This window comes from Phyllobates terribilis, unplaced genomic scaffold (genome assembly GCF_046119375.1).
Source record: "Phyllobates terribilis strain yellow unplaced genomic scaffold, ASM4611937v1 Scaffold_1__5_contigs__length_1240528914, whole genome shotgun sequence".
NCBI lineage: Eukaryota > Metazoa > Chordata > Amphibia > Anura > Dendrobatidae > Phyllobates > Phyllobates terribilis.
The window spans coordinates 1,135,016,849-1,135,036,035 of record NW_027362761.1 but is presented as its reverse complement, the minus strand read 5'-3'; the positions used below and the strand labels follow the sequence as shown (position 1 = coordinate 1,135,036,035).

Sequence of the window (19,187 nt, the reverse complement as noted above, 5' to 3'; positions counted from 1 at the left end):
ATAAATCCAAAAATGGCTAAATGGAAAGTTAAAAGGTTTTCTTATAAAAAGGATATTAACTTTTATTTTTTTAATTATGTGTTACTGTTCCCTACATAATTCTATACTTGCAGCACACTGTGAATGCTACATTGTAGCCGTACTCCCAGGGAGATTGTTAGTCTGGAAGCTGAAGACCACAGACCTTCACCATCTCCAGTGCACATTTATTATAAAAACGGTCAAAAGGAATAGTCGCTGCCAGGAGGGTCTGAGTGGAAAAACGTCTCCGCAGCCCAGATTTACATTTGCTAGATTCATTTTGTTTCTCTTACCGAAATAAAGTCCGTTTTTCTATTCTTAGATCCCGGGACTCTAGAATGCTGCTGTCTTGGCTCAGGACGAGAGGCTTCATTACATGCGGAGACAAAATAAACAGAAACATACAATAAATTACACATTGAGAAGGGCCGGGGGGGGGGTACAAAAAACACAGGCTGCAGGGTGGTACTCGTGTATGGCTGTGTAACGAGGCACAAAGACAATTAACGCCTTCCCTGCTGTACAACTTAGAGCTAACGCACATGTATCGGCACCGGGCAAAAAGATTCAGGAAGTGACCGGAGGGAGGGCTACCAGAGAGGACTCAGGAAGTGACCGGAGGGAGGGCTACCAGAGAGGACTCAGGAAGTGACCGGAGGGAGGGCTACCAGAGAGGACTCAGGAAGTGACCGGAGGGAGGGCTACCAGAGAGGACTCAGGAAGTGACCGGAGGGAGGGCTACCAGAGAGGACTCAGGAAGTGACCGGAGGGAGGGCTACCAGAGAGGACTCAGGAAGTGACCGGAGGGAGGGCTACCAGAGAGGACTCAGGAAGTGACCGGAGGGAGGGCTACCAGAGAGGACTCAGGAAGTGACCGGAGGGAGGGCTACCAGAGAGGACTCAGGAAGTGACCGGAGGGAGGGCTACCAGAGAGGACTCAGGAAGTGACCGGAGGGAGGGCTACCAGAGAGGACTCAGGAAGTGACCGGAGGGAGGGCTACCAGAGAGGACTCAGGAAGTGACCGGAGGGAGGGCTACCAGAGAGGACTCAGGAAGTGACCGGAGGGAGGGCTACCAGAGAGGACTCAGGAAGTGACCGGAGGGAGGGCTACCAGAGAGGACTCAGGAAGTGACCGGAGGGAGGGCTACCAGAGAGGATTCAGGAAATGACTGGAGGGAGGGCTACCAGAGAGGACTCAGGAAGTGACTGGAGGGAGGGCTACCAGAGAGGACTCAGGAAGTGACTGGAGGGAGGGCTACCAGAGAGGACTCAGGAAGTGACCGGAGGGAGGGCTACCGGACATGTGCGCAGGGTAATAGGTAGAACAAGCTGCTTTGCCATGACCATGGAATTTAGATACAGGGTTAGGGAAGCAAACCGAACTAGCTGAAAGCTTATGTATAGCTCTGCTGGCAACAGGTTATATTTTAAAGCTGGGTACAAACATTTTATCACTTTTAGGAAACAAAACATGAACATTAGCCACCCCTTTCGTATTGAAGCATCTAATGATTGTGCAAAAAGGTCATTGTGAAAGTAGGGGGCAGTAGGGTCAAGTGTAACATCACCTATTGTGATTGGCGGATCTTGAGTTATCAGATATTTATAGAGGCGTTATCGTCATCATAACCCTGCCTCTGATGATAAGTAGCCTGCTGAAAACTCTTCCTGAAAGGAAAAGGAAGTGTGGTTCTAAAAAAAAAATCCTCAGCGGCCAGTTTGAGAAGTGTATTTAATCATTTTCTGACGACAGCTTTCTAAGGAGAAAGGATCACATCAAGATTTGAGTTTACATTCAGTAGAATGCCAAATTAGAAGTATTTTACTATAATAACGATGAGTTATTAAAGGGGTTCTCAACTCATTAAATGAGTAAAGTTTTAAAAAGTGGTAGTAAAAATAAAATAAGCAACTTTGCAATTTAAATGTTATTAAAGAAAAAATCATTTTTTCTGTTCTGAAGAACAGAGGGATTTTTTATTCTAAAAGTGAACTACTCCGGTTACTGGTGACCTCTGCAGTTTCCTAGGCGAGGAGCGTGCAATTACAAGCTATTTGCCACACAGGCTTGCAAGCTTGGTTGATCACAGGATCAGTGCCCTAGTGCTCTGAGAGGCAAAGGAGCGATGCCCCCTGAAGATACCAACTAGAGACAACCCCTTCAATATCCCCTTTTCTGCTGAAATTAAATTCTCTTGATGATTATTTAAGAAGTATAATACCTTATTGCCTCCGACTAAGAACAGGTCCACTGCTGCGATGTTAAAGCCGTGCTTCGCGCAGAGGCTGCTTAAGATTTCTTTAATGGAATAGCCACTTTTCACGGCCATGGCACAGGAGGAGCCGTCTGGCATGGTAATATAACAGTGCCTGGGGGATTTCTCGGAAGAAGAAACTCTTGACGATTCAAACTGTGGAAGGGAGAGAAAAGTGACAGGTAATAAAGGAGCAGACAGCAGAGCCGAGGAATCAGACAACGCTGCTCGTTTATCATGTCTGGAGAGGTTACCTGTACAGTGCACCAAATGCAAGCCTGTGTGATAGCTATATAATATTCTAAATGTGCAATAAATTATATATACACATACATACATATATGCGGGCATTAAATAAGCAAAGAATACGTTAATATGTTGTATGGTTCATAATTTAGAGAAAAATAAAAAATTTCAATCGAAAACTGTCTACAACCATAGAGTTTGAGAGCTTGCATTGAATTAAATAGTAATTTGACAGGTCAGTAGGTTTTTGTTATGTGATCTGATTGCAACATGATGTAGGTGCTGAGACCCTGATTCCAGCAATGTATCACTTACTAGGCTGTGTGTTTCAATAAAATCAGTGTTTTATCAGCAGGAGATTATCACTGCAGAACTAGGTGTCTCCTGGTCAAATGCATTGTGTAACCCCGCCCCCACCACTGATTGGCAGGTTTGTCAATATACAGTGTACACAGCTGCCAATCGGTGGAGTGGGTGGGGTTACACACAGCTCAGCATTCAGAGCTCTGCTAGATCTGCTGCAGTGAAAACAGGAATTGTATCAAAATGACAGCAAGCAGCCCAGTAAGTGACACATCGCTGGAATCAGGATCTCAGCCCATACATCATGCCGCTTTCAGATAACAGAAGAAACCTGATCACCGATTCCCTTTAAGTAGGTCTAAAAAACAATGGAAGAAAAAAAAAATTAATGACAGGTGGCTGGCTGCCAGTGACTAGAATTGGTGCGAATCAATTTGCAAGACCCAGTCATTTGGCCACTTCACTAACCTGTAGCTGCTTGATGGGAGCCCCCAGAACCTCCTCCTTCCTGATAGCATCCAGTCTCCTTTGATTAGCCAGTCTAGCCAGGCCAGCTAATCAAAAACATAGCTGCATAAGCAGTCATCTAAGAGGCGGTTCTCAGGGCTCCCGTTCAGCGAGCACAGATTACCGACTTGGCTGATTGATCAGATCCTGTGAAATCGCTTAGCAATAACTCTACCAGTGATCTTACTATGGAGATTAGTAGTAATTTCATAATTTATTATCATAGAAAAGATGAAGCAGGTTCTTAGGGATTAGAGTGATGATAAGTGACAGAATGTTATATAGTGGGTGGTCACAACATTCTGTGACCAATCAGAGAATGAGAATGACAGAAGCAGCAGGAGAGGAGTGAGCAGATTTTCTGAGAGCAGTGACCAGTCTGGTCATGCAACTGTGTTCATGACGACAGGATGGCATGTGATAGGGACAATGAAAAATGGACAGGTCACTGCCTCTCACATCAACACACTTATACTATACAACATTTTTTCAACAAAAGGAGTTCATAGGTCACTGCCTCCCACAAAGGTCAGGCTACTCCTCTTCTCCTGCTTTTGCCACTATTTAAATCTTTGGTATGTTAGGACAGGCATCTCCAACCTGTGGCTCGGGAGCCATATTAGGTAACATGACCATGATGTTCTAGTCTTATGAAATTCTGTCCTGGACAGGGATTGAGCATCCAGAAGAGAATAGTAGCAAAAGCAGGAGAGGCGGAGTAGCCTGAACTTACGGAAGAAAGTGACCTGTAAAATGTTTTTTTGGACATTTTGAAGAGAGGAAATGGCATACCAGAAAGTCAATGTAAAGGCTAGTTTTGATACTAGAAATGTGTAGGATCAGTGCTGGAAGTTGTTTTTTTTTCTCACTTTACAGTATACGATTTATACATTTTATTAATTTAGATCATAAAAATGTAAAAATGTCTAAAAGTAGATGACAACATATACAAATAATTAGTTCTGTAATCCCCCCCCCCCCTAAAGGCCATTTAATATTCATCAAAATGCAGCCAGAACGGATGGAAAGGACGGATTCAAGTCCAAGTTCATTCAGAATTAAACCAAACAGCCATGTAAAGTTTACAATTCTCCCGAGGGGACATGCCCTCCAGTCGTTTGCTAACATGCGCATAATCCGTAACGCAAGGTTATAAAGGCAGGAGCCCGATGTCAAGACGGCCGATAAGAATTTGTCTTGTAAAACAATTACAACTTTAATGTGAGCCTTACCTCGAGCACATTGCCATTACTGCCACAATTAATCATCTCAAGACTCGCTGAAGAGGATACAGAACCTTGCGACTCTCGCCTCCTGCCGGGAGCCCCGTTGATAATAGAGGATTCTGCCAGGAAAAATTCATGAAAAAAAAATATATATATGAATGGAAAGGTAACAAGAAAAGCTTTTCCTCTTGTCTGTCCAGAGCTGAAGAACAGTTCTGCAGAAGACATATGCGGGACACCATCCAAGCTAAAAAACAAGGCTTGAAGAAGTTTAATTTTTTACACTCTCTTTTTTGCGAACATAAAGAAGTGTGTGTATAATATGTATAAAATATATATATATATATATATATATATATATATATATATATATATATATATATATATATATATATATATATATATATATATATATATATATATATATATAATATTGATTGCTCTAGGTTTCTCAATGGAAGTTCTTGCCTCAATGAATCAACTTTAAAAAAAAAAAAAAAAAACTATTTTTTTTTTTTATATTGTTTCATATCAAATATAGCTATTTTTCATACTGGACACTAGACTTAAAGGTCTAGTCTCATCTCCTAGATCCTGTCCCAATATGTAATAGGTGTAATACTAATAATATTAGCAAATGCATCCAATTATAAATGTAGTACATTTCTTCTGATTCGCTATGTTGCTTACCCCATGTGCAGGGCATTGCAGTAGCTTAGGTATCCATGGTTACTACCACTCATACAGTGACAGCAAGATAGCAGTTAGTGGTTGTAACCATGGAAGTATAAGATACTGCAATGCCCTGCACATGGGGTAAGAACTCAATCCTCCTCCTCCAAAACCAGCTTCTCCACCATTAAAGAAGATCAACTTTCCTCTTTAGTCTCCAAGTCACACCTCACCACCTGTGAACTTGACCCAATCCTGTCCCACCTCATTCCCAAACTTACCACCACAGTATTCATCCCAACCCTAACCCACCTTCTCAACCTGTCACTAACAACTGGTGTCTTCCCCTCATGCTTCAAACATGCCTCAATCACACCCATCCTTAAAAAGTCCTCCCTTGATCCATCCTCTCTGACTAGCTACCGCCTCATATCACTTCTCCCCTATGCCTCAAAACTACTGGAACAACATGCCCATTTGTGAACTGTCCTCCCACCTCTCCTCCTGCTCTCTCTTTGAATGCCTCCAATCTGGCTTCCGACCGCACCATTCTACTGAAACTGCACTGACTAAAGTCACCAACGACCTACTAACCGCCAAATCCAAGCAGCACTATCAGGTCCTCCTCCTGGACCTGTCGTCGACACAGTAGACCATTCCCTCTTACTACTCATCTCTCGGCATCACAGACTTGGCCCTATTTTGGATCTCCTCATACCTAACAGACCGGACATTCAGTGTCTCCCACTCACACACCACCTCTTCATCTCACCCTCTATCTGTCGGTGTCCCTCAAGGCTCAGTCCTAGGACCCCTGCTATTCTCCATTTACACCTTTGGCCTGGGAAAGCTCAGAGTCTCATGCTTTCAGTATCACCCCTAAGCTGACGACACACAGATCTACCTCTCTGGACCTGATATCACCTTCTTACTAACCAGAATCCCACAATGTCTGTCCGCTATTTCATCCTTCTTCTCTGTTTGTTTCCTAAAACTTAATATGGATAAAACCGAATTCATCATCTTTCCACCATCTCATTCATTTCCCCCACCTGACCTATCTATCATAGTCAATGGCTGTCCACTCTCCCCAGCTTGCTGCCATCCTGGACTCTAATCTCTCCTTCAAACCACATATCCAAGCCCTTTCCACTTCCTGCCGACTCCAACTTAACAATATCTCCAGGATTTGCACATTCCTCAACCACGAATCTGAAAAACACTAGTGCACGCCTTCATCTCCCGTCTCAACTACTGCAACCTCCTGCTCTGTGGCCTCCCTTCTAACACGCTCGCATTCCTCCAATCTATCCTAAACTCTGTTGCCCGACTAATCTACCTGTCCCCCCGCTATTCCCTGGCCTCTCCTCTCTGTCAATCCCTTCACTGGCTCCCCATTGCTCAGAGACTCCAGTTCAAAACCCTAACCTTGGCATGCAAAGCCATTCACAACCTGTCTCCTCCATACATCTGTGATCTAGTCTCCCGGTACTTACCTGCACGCAACCTCCGATCCTCACAAGATCTCATTCTCTACTCCCCTCTTATCTCCTCTTCCCACAATCACATACAAGATTCCTCCCGTACTTCCCCCCCTACTCTGGAACTCTCTACCCCAACGTATCAGACTCTCGCCTACTGTGGAAACCTTCAAAAGGAACCTGAAGACCCACCTCTTCCGACAAGCCTACAACCTGCAGTAACCCTCGCTCCACCACACCGCTGCACGACCATCTCTCCCTCACCTACTGTATCCTCACCCATTCCTTGTAGACTGTAAGCCCTCGTGGGCAGGGTCCTCACTCTCCTGTACCAGTCACCATCGCATTTCTGTTCAAGATTATTGTAATCGTTTTTGCTATGTATACCCCTTTTTCACATATAAAGCGCCATGGAATTAATGGCGCAATAATAATAATAAATAATAAAGTACATTTTAATTGGAGAGAATTGCTAATATTATTACACCTACTACATATTGGGATATGGAAATACCCCTTTAACTTAAGATTCATACTTCCGGTTCTTTTCAATAGCCACATAGATATAAGCAGCAATAGAAAGGCTCTGTTTCTATCGAGTAGCACAGAAGTATTTTATGGGCATGCTCTGATCTGGGACAATGTTTTTGGAAGGGGAAGTGGGGTGACTGGCTGTGATATCACCTATTGTGAATCCTCAGTTATCTACAGGTGTTATTTGTCATTGTAATCCAGTCTGTGAAGACAATGAGACTTCTGTACAGAGCAGGAAATACCAGTCTGTATTAAGCTTAGTCAGCAAGATCGCTTCTCGGCCTTTTGGCTAAGATCAAGTGTAGTATCTTTCGAAAAGGCGGTTTTGGATGTTGGCCGCCCTAGTAGATTGATACATTATGCACACTGGGGTTTAGGCGCTTGTTAGTACGCCAGGTGGCTAATATAGTCATCTGGTGGAAAGCATGGCCCCCCAGGATCGACGCCATTGGGCCGGGGAAGATCGAAAGCCCGAAGTGTTTAGTGCTCCAGGAGTGGTGACCCTGGGGTGCCTTAACTCACTGGGATTGGGAACCCCACTTGAGTTTATGGCACATTTGCACAATCACTTCAAATTTTCTTTCTTCGCACACACCCTTATTCCGGGCCTTCTGGCCTTAGGATGGGGAATTTTTCAATTCCCGGTCGAAGGTCCGGGCAGTATTATACTGTGAAACCTTCACTATTTATTTAATCTTTTGTCACTGTGTGTCCACTTATTCACGTGTGTCCACGTCCTTACTAGGATTTTGTCGGGATGCGGTTCCCTAACGGGTTCCTCTCTTGGCAGGTCTAGGGGGGGGGGGGGGGAGTGTGTGGCCATCAGGTTCCGCTCCCCCCTGAACCCCCCTGGCTCTCCTCTTTCGGGAGGAGAGCGATGTTGGCTCCCCTCTTCCGGGAGGGGAGCACAGTCTTTGGCTCCCAGTGCCTTGCTCGGGTGAGAACTCGGGCAGGTATTGGGGGTAAGATTGGGTCGCCTCTGGTTTCGGCTTGAGGTGGCTATTTGTCCCTGTTCCTCGCTGTGGCCTTCTGGCTCGGAGGGACGGGGAATGGTTTGGGGGACCCTTCTCCTTTTGGAGAGGGTTTCAAGAAGACCAGCATCCTAGTGCACTTTTTTTGTGGCACTTGTCACTTTTTTAAGCGCACTCGGGTTTTGTACACGAATTCGGGCTTTCAAAAAAAAAAAAAACAGCAAGATTTCAGATTTTTTTTTTTTTTCCTTTTATATAATGGTTTTGCCATTTGAAAAAAATAGTTAAAAAATACATTTAACATAAAAGCCCAGATTTAAACAGATGCCATCAACAGAAAATTATCTATAGTTTAAATCAGTTTTTATTTTTTGTTACATATAATTTTTAAAAATTTTCTTGCAATTTATTTTTTCATATTGCACACTATTTAAAAATAAAAATTGGTATAACAAAAAAAAGCTAATTTCATATCGCCATTGGGGTTTTTTGTTATAGGCATACTTTCTGAGGGGTTTTGCCGAAAATCGTGCCTGAAAAGGACAGGATTACAAATGGACAGGCAACACCTTTACACACAGCTGACATCACAGCAAGCGAGGTCACAGCGGACCCTGCTTCCCTCCAGTTACATTGAGCCTTGCACACGCTCATTAGATGCTTCAATACAAAAAGATAGAGTCAGAGTCCTTGTGTTCCTTGTTCGGATGATCCTGTAACTTCCCTTTAAACAGTAGCTTATTTTTTGGTGTTTCATTCCCTTTTTATATGTTACCCAGATCTGAAGAGTACTGTGCTCAAAATAAACCCAATGGCCAGCAATGAAATATATAAGTTTATGAAAAACTCAGGGCCCCAGACAAGTTTATTGCATTTTTAGCTTTTGAAACTTTTACTTTGCTCTGTGTTAAGGTTAGTTGACCAGGCAGCTCTATCTCCTCTCTCCCAGCAGAAAGTCCAAGCATAATCTCAAATTAAACAGGAGCTATATTACAATAAACCTGTTGGGACCAACTGACTATTTGCATATGGCCCCTCCTGACACATGGGAGTGGAGAAAAGGATCAGGCACTTGGATTTCAACATGTCCAATCCTTCTGGGAGATAAGTCGTCGCCCTCTCCCAATTCTGAACACATTGAGCGTTACTTTTTTGGCAGGTTACAGCAGTATTATATAGTTACCATTTGGGATCTCTCCATTCTCTCTCTTCTTCTGAGACTTCCCTATGCTTTTACTCCTTGACCAAGAAAAGAAAGTGCCTTTCTTCCTCTTCTCATTCTCATCCTCCCCTCCAGACTCCTCGTTTAGAGATCTTCCTGACTTGGTTTTCTTGCTGGCTTGCTAGATAAGTACAGGAAAGACAGGTCAGGCTAAATACTTCAGTAACAAAAGCATCAGCTTCAAGGGATGATATTTTTATCTTCTCTCACCAGTGGGTGGCAACGCTGACATTCTGCTTATCTCCTGGCATGGACAACACAAAGCACTGGAGACCATTTATACAGCTCATCCCTCACTATCAGGAGATTGACGCTCGCCAGACATGACACCATTCCAGGACACTCACAGAGACAAGAGCACGTCTCCACTAAACCAGTCAGTCCGGGAGATATCTGCAGCATCCATATCCTATACTGAGACAGGCAGGGCGGCAGGCAGGGCGACACGGAGGGCGGCAGGCAGGGCGACAGGCATACAACTTGTGACAGTGAGCTGCTAATCACAGGAGGGGGTGTGGTCGGACAACTTGGCACAAGGCAGTTAGTCTGGGCAATGATAATGTTCTAGTGATAAAACCTTCATTATCAGTAAACAACAGCACACAGCCTGATAAGTGACACATCACTTGTTTTAACTGCTAGCTCATGCTATTCTCAGATTACATAGCAAAAACCTGCTGACAGATTCCTTAAAACAAAAAAGAAAACACAAGCCGATACCTTCTTTGGAGTAGAGATATTTGAGCGGTCAGAGCCAACACTATGTTTTGAGGTGGGACTGCTTGGTATCTCTTGGGGGTCTGGTAGAGATCTCCCCTCCACTTCTGCAAGCATGCATTCCTGGTACAGATGAGACTTCAGGAACCGAGTGTAGCTGTCAAATTTCATAAGATTAAAAATCTAAAAAAAAATAAATAAACATATTTAGTGTTTTCAACCAATTCCACAGACCCATAAATATATAAAACACGATATAATAAAAGATTTGTCTTGTTCTCATGCTGGAAGGCAACAGAATTTTACCATCAAGTCCTAACTCGAAATAAGTAAAGAGAGCAATATATTAAGTTGTTGCACTATGCAGCATCAATATAAAGATATTTTGATATCAGACTGTGGATTTAATGGGCTTGAATAGGATCAAAGAAAATGTGCCACTGGAGGACGGGCATTAAAAGAGAATATAATAATATACATAAGGCCGTACTGCCAAACAGTGCAAACACTTTCGATGCTGCATCTATTTTTTTGCACAAAATCCACCGAGGGCAACAGTTCAAGCAAAGTGCATGTGATCCCACTAAAACTTATGGCCAAAAAATAAACAATCACAGCAAAATCGCAATTAACAGCATTTTTTTTTTCTACACTAAAGTACAGCAAAGGAAAAAGTGCAGCCTTTTTGCACACAGGAATATGGCCTGAATATTTTATTTTCTGTGGCCGTACCTGGAGTTGCTGTTCTTTGAACATATCAGGGTGCGGAGCATTCAGGATGTCATCGGCCAACTGAGCTTGGCTGTCGATGTTTACTGGTGTAGTTGCTTTGCTGCTTAAGAACTTGTTAAATATCTCCCGGGCTCGATAGGAGAGCTGTTAAGAAAAAAATAAATAAATAACAATAAAATGAAAATAAAATATTGAATAAAAATAGAAAAAAAATTACCTTATATATATATATATATATATATATATATATATATATATATATATATATATATATATATATATATATAAAAATATTATTATATATCAATACATATATAAAAAAAAATGCAATAAAAAAAATGTATAATACAAAAAAAAATATTGCACAAAAAAAAATACTTGATAACATACATCAATTAATGTGTTCTAATAGCAGGCAAAGTCAGGCTGAATGTACCTCATGTTTTTATACAGTTAGAGGATTTCTGCATATTAGTTGGCGCAAACAGTTCTGAGTTTTTCCTGTATTTAATTTAGGATTTGCTTTTGGTATACACAAAGCTCGGACAGAGCAGTGAAATACGGTTATGCAGAAATATCACTCATTACGTAAGCAGTCTACCTCATTTTTGTCATGAGCTGGAACACGACTAAAATATTCGCAGGACTGCCAGAACAAGATGTTCTCCTCGCTGAATTCTTTCTTTAGAAATTCCTGCAGGGGGACAAGACAAAAATACAGATTACAATGAAACCTGCGCACACATAGATCACCTCCACTACGTGCGTCTCTGTACATCTAAAGCGGCCAAATGAGGGGTGAAATCTGGAGAAGAATATGGCCCAGTATGGTCAGTGCTACATTAGGGAGCATCCAATTTTTTTCCATAGTAGTTTCATACCAAGACCATGCCATTTTATTAAAATCTCATTTCTACGAGTCTCCCTTTCAGAAATATAAGTGATCAGCAGTGATCGCTAGGGGAACCTGGCACTACCACCAGGCACTACACTCCATTCATTCTTAATAGGAGTGCTGGGGACAAGTGGTCCTATCGAGAATGAACAGACCATAGGTGTGCATGCACAACATCCCTACATTCAGATAGGCTCTTCAGAACCCCGTTCTTCGGATTGGTGGAAGTAACAGAGGTCAGACCCCCAGTGATCGTGAAGTTGTCCATTATCCTATGCTTAGGGCACCAACTTCTAATCTGGGTGCAAACTCTTTAAGTCATCACAATTTTTAAAGACTGCACCAAGCCTGAACCGGAATACTCACATAGTGAACTCATTACTGTAATTTCTACATACAACTTGTTCTTCTCTGCAGACTGATTGTCAGACGTTGTTTGTAATGAGCCACTTTAGCAGCAGCTGCTCCACTCATGGCTTGAAGAGCACTTGGCAATTATTCTGCTTTCTGACAGTTCCCTTCCACCAGTTTGGCTTACCAAGACCCTTGCACTTGGCTGCTCTTGGCTCTCCTCCGAGCATGTGTCTGGGACAATTCATGCTTTAGGAAACTTTATAGGCTTAGCGGATTTGACAACCAATTTACAACAATTTGGACATGGTCTACCAGGACCACTGCAGTTTTCTTGTAGAATGGTCACCATATAAACCATCCACATTTCACCGCAAAAAAAGTAATTTGTAGCAATTTCTCATCAGTTACAGATAAAAATTTACTTACCGTGAAATATCGAACCCCAATCGGATCCTGAAGAAGACGTTCGAAGGACACGGCCCAACTGGCTACCCGCCGCTCTCCGAGTCTCCGGCAGCTCTGCACACTGGGCAGGCTGGCATTGCTGCTCAGGCTGTTCTCGCTGATACATCCTTTAAGATCAGTGCTGTTCAGTTCTAGCAAAAAACAGAAGAGAAAATTATGAAGTACAGCATAGGTAGGTCATCAGTCTTTCATCTCCATAGAGAAGAAGTACATGGTTAGTAGCCAACATGGCACTATATAAGATGGTATTTTATAGCCGATTTATTTAGAACATTTTGGAGTTCTGTAGATCACTTGATCAGATTCTTGTAGCGCCACCAAAGAAGGAAGGAAGGCATTACACTGTGCCCATGAAAATTAACTGCTTCTATGTTTAATAGAGGACAAGACAGGTCCTCCAGAGAGAAACTCTACAGCCGGTCAAACTCTTTAGATAGCTGCGGGTAGCAATTCCTCCCGACCCCGCCATACATAGCCCGCCATAGATGTGTATGCATGCTCTTCTCAACTAAGCGTATATATATGTTCTGAATGGGAAGCTTTTATCAGTCTCGTCTGATGGCGGCTCATTTTCCATGAAAGCCTAAGGATTTGGTATGTTTATATCCAATCACCTGATCCTCCCTCCCCCAGACACTGAGGGCACCACAGTGTCTGTAGGTTCATCAGATTCATTTCAATGGCAGTCTAAAAGGGAAACGGTCAAGTTGCACATGCAGTCTGAACTGCTGACAGCATGGCACTGAGAAAGATCAGCTGAGCAGAATGATACATAAGTTGTTTTTGTTTTTTAAGAAAAGATTCAGTGTAATTGGATTACATTCATTAAAATCCCTGGTGTTTGTATTAATGAGTCCAGTGTGCGGTCCTACTCAGTGACAGCCATCTGCATGCACAGTCAGACTGGGAAGACTGTCAATTACAGAGTAGGACTGCCCACTGAATGTGTATGCAAACAGGGATTTCAATGAAAAAAAAAAAAAACTAAAAAACTTTTTTTTTTTTTTAACACAGGAACTTTTCCCGCAAAATCACCTCCTCCATCTCTACAGCATCCTGCAGGCAGATCAGACACAGATTTCCATATGACCGGATCCCTTTAAGTGGCTGCTCACTCACTATGGCCGAAGAAATGAGGATCCGGAACAGAAGACCACCCCTATTAGGGAATTCTTCAGTAAGAGTGCAATATACAAAAGTAAGGTTGTGAAACAAGACAGCCCCTTGAAATATGACACTTGTATGTCCCTTTTGTTTGTCAGTAAAATTACACTTCTACTTCTCAGGAAGTCCCAAAATCCACATATAGTCTTCAGGTGGAGCCGTAGTCTACTGGTAGCGAGCTCCCCTTGACTGCTACAACATAGGTCCGTGGGGCGCCCCCTGACTGCTACAACGTAGGTCCGTGGGGCGCCCCCTGACTGCTACAACGTAGGTCCGTGGGGCGCCCCCTGACTGCTACAACGTAGGTCCGTGGGGCGCCCCCTGACTGCTACAACGTAGGTCCGTGGGGCGCCCCCTGACTGCTACAACGTAGGTCCGTGGGGCGCCCCCTGACTGCTACAACGTAGGTCCGTGGGGCGCCCCCTGACTGCTACAACGTAGGTCCGTGGGGCGCCCCCTGACTGCTACAACGTAGGTCCGTGGGGCGCCCCCTGACTGCTACAACGTAGGTCCGTGGGGCGCCCCCTGACTGCTACAACGTAGGTCCGTGGGGCGCCCCCTGACTGCTACAACGTAGGTCCGTGGGGCGCCCCCTGACTGCTACAACGTAGGTCCGTGGGGCGCCCCCTGACTGCTACAACGTAGGTCCGTGGGGCGCCCCCTGACTGCTACAACGTAGGTCCGTGGGGCGCCCCCTGACTGCTACAACGTAGGTCCGTGGGGCGCCCCCTGACTGCTACAACGTAGGTCCGTGGGGCGCCCCCTGACTGCTACAACGTAGGTCCGTGGGGCGCCCCCTGACTGCTACAACGTAGGTCCGTGGGGCGCCCCCTGACTGCTACAACGTAGGTCCGTGGGGCGCCCCCTGACTGCTACAACGTAGGTCCGTGGGGCGCCCCCTGACTGCTACAACGTAGGTCCGTGGGGCGCCCCCTGACTGCTACAACGTAGGTCCGTGGGGCGCCCCCTGACTGCTACAACGTAGGTCCGTGGGGCGCCCCCTGACTGCTACAACGTAGGTCCGTGGGGCGCCCCCTGACTGCTACAACGTAGGTCCGTGGGGCGCCCCCTGACTGCTACAACGTAGGTCCGTGGGGCGCCCCCTGACTGCTACAACGTAGGTCCGTGGGGCGCCCCCTGACTGCTACAACGTAGGTCCGTGGGGCGCCCCCTGACTGCTACAACGTAGGTCCGTGGGGCGCCCCCTGACTGCTACAACGTAGGTCCGTGGGGCGCCCCCTGACTGCTACAACGTAGGTCCGTGGGGCGCCCCCTGACTGCTACAACGTAGGTCCATGGGGCGCCCCCTGACTGCTACAACGTAGGTCCGTGGGGCGCCCCCTGACTGCTACAACGTAGGTCCGTGGGGCGCCCCCTGACTGCTACAACGTAGGTCCGTGGGGCGCCCCCTGACTGCTACAACGTAGGTCCGTGGGGCGCCCCCTGACTGCTACAACGTAGGTCCGTGGGGCGCCCCCTGACTGCTACAACGTAGGTCCGTGGGGCGCCCCCTGACTGCTACAACGTAGGTCCGTGGGGCGCCCCTTGACTGCTACATTGTGGATTCATTGGTTCCCAACTCCCCATTGAAAGACTCTGGCAAATAAGAGATAGAATGGGCTCATGGTTGATAAAGAGGAAAGTAACCCCAATCAAAGTCTGCAGGACTGACCAAAGCCATGGGTGCCAGACCCCAGCCAACCAATCTAGTGGACTGGCGCTGGAGGCTTTAGGCCAGTATACATCTTTTTCTCACTGTCTGTAACAATATTTTCAGCAAACGCAAAATAAAAATCGAAATACTGTAAGGAAGATAGAAAACACACAAAGCAATGAGAGCGATCACACCCCTGACTATGGGGAAAGATGGTTTGCCTTGCATCCACTAAAATGACCTTGTAAACCTTCTCTTTTCCGGCATGTGCAAATATTATTCTAGAAGAGTGACACTATAAAATAATGGCAAGGACACGCTGAACAATCACGATTTAATATAGGTACAAATGTGTTTTATAACCTTGTTCCGTGTAGAAAACCGTAAATTCTAGTTCAGTCCTTACAGCGTCTCCCACAGTCCCGTGCAGCACACTTCTATCTTAGTTTCAGAACTTTTAATCTCCGTTCTGGCAAATACATACATAGTGATCCAACATAGGGGACGCACCCGTTCTGACAGCAGGCAATCAAATCATCACACAACCCACAAGGCAGTGGATGAGAAGCTTGTCAGGATAATTAAGCCTCCTCCCCCCCTCCGCGTTGTGTGTGCAGGGCGGCAGTCAATGGGCAATCAACTTGACTAGAGAAAGGAGAATGTGCCGAAGACCTATCATTATGTGAGGGGACCATGTGCAACAAAAGAGGGCTTTCCACAATCGTGTACATTCATCTACGAGCAGAAAAGGCCTGTTATTTTCATTATTGTTTATTTAGTATGTGCCAAAAAATTCTGCAGAGCAACGGAGGAGACGCGTCGGACAAATGTGCTCATCCATGGAAAATATATAATAGGGCGAAACTCGAAAACTGGAATGGATAGGTACTTACTCTGCCTATAAAGATGGTGCGGCCATTGATATCACAATATTATCCCTACATGAACCAGAATTGGTGAGGACAGACAGATGTTAGAATTTGTGCCGGAGGAGACCTCATTAAGCTCTTTTTCTTTGGGTCACTATTTGTTTTTTTGTTATCATCATCGAGTATCTACTATGGTCATTTTTCGAAGCTGGCAAGTACATGTTAAAGACTGTCCACAAAGATTGAGGAATATGATATGATCTGATTTTAGTAGGATTTTAATAATTAACTACGTTCTAAGAAGCCCATGTAGTCAGAGAGCGAAGAAACTGGCATTTACCACTTTACTATGGTCAGTTTTGTGCTTGAGACGAGTAAGGTTGTATTCACACATCAGTGTCTCAAGGTCAGAGCACAAAACGTGATTCAAGGACCAGCCATGGGTCTCCTGACCCAAACTGGACAGCCTCAGGCTGTCCAGGTGACCCATGGATAGTCCTATACTCTGACCTCGACACACAGTTGTATGAATGCCGCCTAATCTACAAGTTCATGAAGGCTCTTTGGTCTTAGGAAAAATGGGTGTTGGGGCCATTTGAAATTCTTTTGTGATAGATTTTGGTAAATACTGGGGGTGAGTAGAACTTGAGGGTTTATGGAAAGGTCTCTTTCTCGGAGCGAGAACACATTAGATGGAACATGGACGAACCTGCCAATTATGGTGGGATTAACTGTCCATCTGAAGTGAAGTGTATCAGGGCCTCCCGACTCTCCACTAATATATGTCGGTGGAGAGAAGAATCAGGTCTCTTGAATTTTAACAGCCGATCCTTTTGTGCCACATGGAGTAAAGCAGTTTCCAGAAAAGTCTCTGGGAGACCGCACAGGAGCACTTGGCTGAGCTGAGCAGTCTTGTGTATGGTGGGGCAGTGGGAGAGGTGGCTTCTGGCCAAAAGGAAGTTAGACAGCCAGCTTTCTAATGTGTTTCTAGGCCTTTAAGGCCTTGTCACACTTAGCGACGCTACAGCGATCCCGACAATGATACGACCTGTCAGGGATCGTTGCTGCGTCGCTATGTGATCGCTGGTGAGCTGTCAAACAGGCGGGCTCACGAGCGATCAGAATCTTTCCACGATGTCCTGCTCCGGTTACCAGCCTGCTGAAGCAGGAGCAGGCTGGTAACCATGATAAACAGCGGGTTACTAGGGGCACACGCGCACCTAGTAACCCGCTGTTTATCATGGTTACCACTCTGCTACGGTGAGCGGGAGGTTACCGCTCACCGTAGCAGAGTGGTAACCATGATAAACAGCGGGTTACTAAGTGCGCGTGTGCCCCTAGTAACCCGCTGTTTATCATGGTTACCAGCCTGATCGCTGGTCCCGCTGGTCACACACAGTGATGTGTGCTGACCAGCGGGAGGGCAAAGGCGAAAAAATGGTCCAGGACATTCTGCAGTGATCAGCGACCTCACAGCAAGGGCCTGATCGCTGCAAAGTGTCACACATAGCGACATCGCTGGTGAGGTCGCTGTTGTGTCACCAAAACCGTGACTCAGCAGCGATCTCGCTATGTGAGACGGGGGCTTTAGAGTCTGTTACCACATGGATAAAGAGAATTTTGAAGAATTAGATCCACATCATGCCAGACAGCTAAAATCGAACACACTGGTCAATTTTTATTTTTTTATTTTTTTATTATTTTATACTTTCACAGCAAGGTCTAAAACCAAAGAAAGATCTAGACCAAAAGGTGTAAAAAAATGGCAACAATATTCCTTTTTCAACTTGGTTCTTCACTATAAAAGCTTCAGTGACTACTCCCCTCCCCACCTAAGTGACTTATTGTATTGTAGACAAAACAGTAAGTAGAAGACACGTCCAAGAAGCTAAAAGACTGCAATATTCACTTTGCATTGAAAAATTAACATCTTGAATTTCGAGTCAATGACAAGTTCTGTAGATTAAGTAAAATCCACTGCTGACAGCTCCTTCCTTTGCAATTGCTGTGGAATTACATTCCAGAAGGGAGACCAGTCCGGTGACGCTGCAGACCATGGTAGCACGTTTAGGCCAAACAGGCTGCTCAAGTAGAGCAAGCAACATGTGACCTGGCGTTGTAGTCTTAAATAGCTTATGGGACACTTTAGAAATGGCTGCACCACTGGTTCCATTACCAAATCAATGTAATGCTGAGCTGCTAGTGTATCTGGAATGAAGGCTAGAGGGGTTCGGCTACAATAAATGATCCAAAATAATCACAGGAGTAGGACTGATGTGACGTTCCCTCTTGAAGACCTTTCTGTGGTCTCCAGACCATTCTACAGCTATCCTTGTAACCAAGACAAAAACGGGACTTATCACTGAACAGGATAGACCTTCATTCCAGCCTCCATTGATGTCTTGTTCGGCACCATGATACTGTAGCCTTTGAGAGCGGTGACGTGAGGTCAATGGAGCACCGGTACTGGACGTCTAGCTCGTAGCCCAGTGTTATGCAAACACATTCTGATGATTTGTGTAGACACTGTCTGCAGCTCAGCATGTGATGTCCAATTTCACTTGCAATACAGAGCAGATCAATTGTGGATCCAGTGGTACAGCAGTTTCTCCATAGCATCCCAGGAGCGGTTTTTCAAAACGACAACACCAGGCCACATGTTGCTGGTGTTACCGTGAGCAGCCTGCATGGCCTAAACATACTACTATGGCCTGCAGCGTCTCCACGCTTGTATCCCAATCGAGTACATCTGGGACGTTATGGGTCAGCAATTACAAAAGGGAGCGGCTAGAAGCGGATCCTAATGATTTGCCCAAGTGCATTTAGAGCAGCAGAACCTCCTTCAACAAAGGTTGCAGGGGTGGGGATTCTGCACATGGCCCTCAAACTCTATATTGG

The 19,187-nt window shown here is 45.0% G+C and overlaps 1 protein-coding gene and 1 pseudogene across 4 annotated transcripts in view; one reads left to right on the top strand and one right to left on the bottom strand.

Moving 5' to 3' along the window:
* The window catches only part of RGS12 (regulator of G protein signaling 12), a 169,659-nt gene that overhangs the window by 34,527 nt on the left and 115,945 nt on the right, over window positions 1-19,187 (bottom strand). For all 4 annotated transcript variants that reach the window (XM_073647582.1, XM_073647576.1, XM_073647590.1 and 1 more), the window contains 8 exons: window positions 12,564-12,733; window positions 11,490-11,582; window positions 10,889-11,032; window positions 10,160-10,339; window positions 9,401-9,560; window positions 4,566-4,678; window positions 2,245-2,433; window positions 315-388 (listed from right to left, as the gene is read on the bottom strand). In XM_073647582.1, the coding sequence (XP_073503683.1) occupies window positions 315-388; window positions 2,245-2,433; window positions 4,566-4,678; window positions 9,401-9,560; window positions 10,160-10,339; window positions 10,889-11,032; window positions 11,490-11,582; window positions 12,564-12,733 (1,123 nt within the window). The remainder of the gene's footprint in view (window positions 1-314; window positions 389-2,244; window positions 2,434-4,565; window positions 4,679-9,400; window positions 9,561-10,159; window positions 10,340-10,888; window positions 11,033-11,489; window positions 11,583-12,563; window positions 12,734-19,187) is intronic.
* On the top strand, window positions 7,516-7,607 carry LOC141174702 (U2 spliceosomal RNA; annotated as a pseudogene).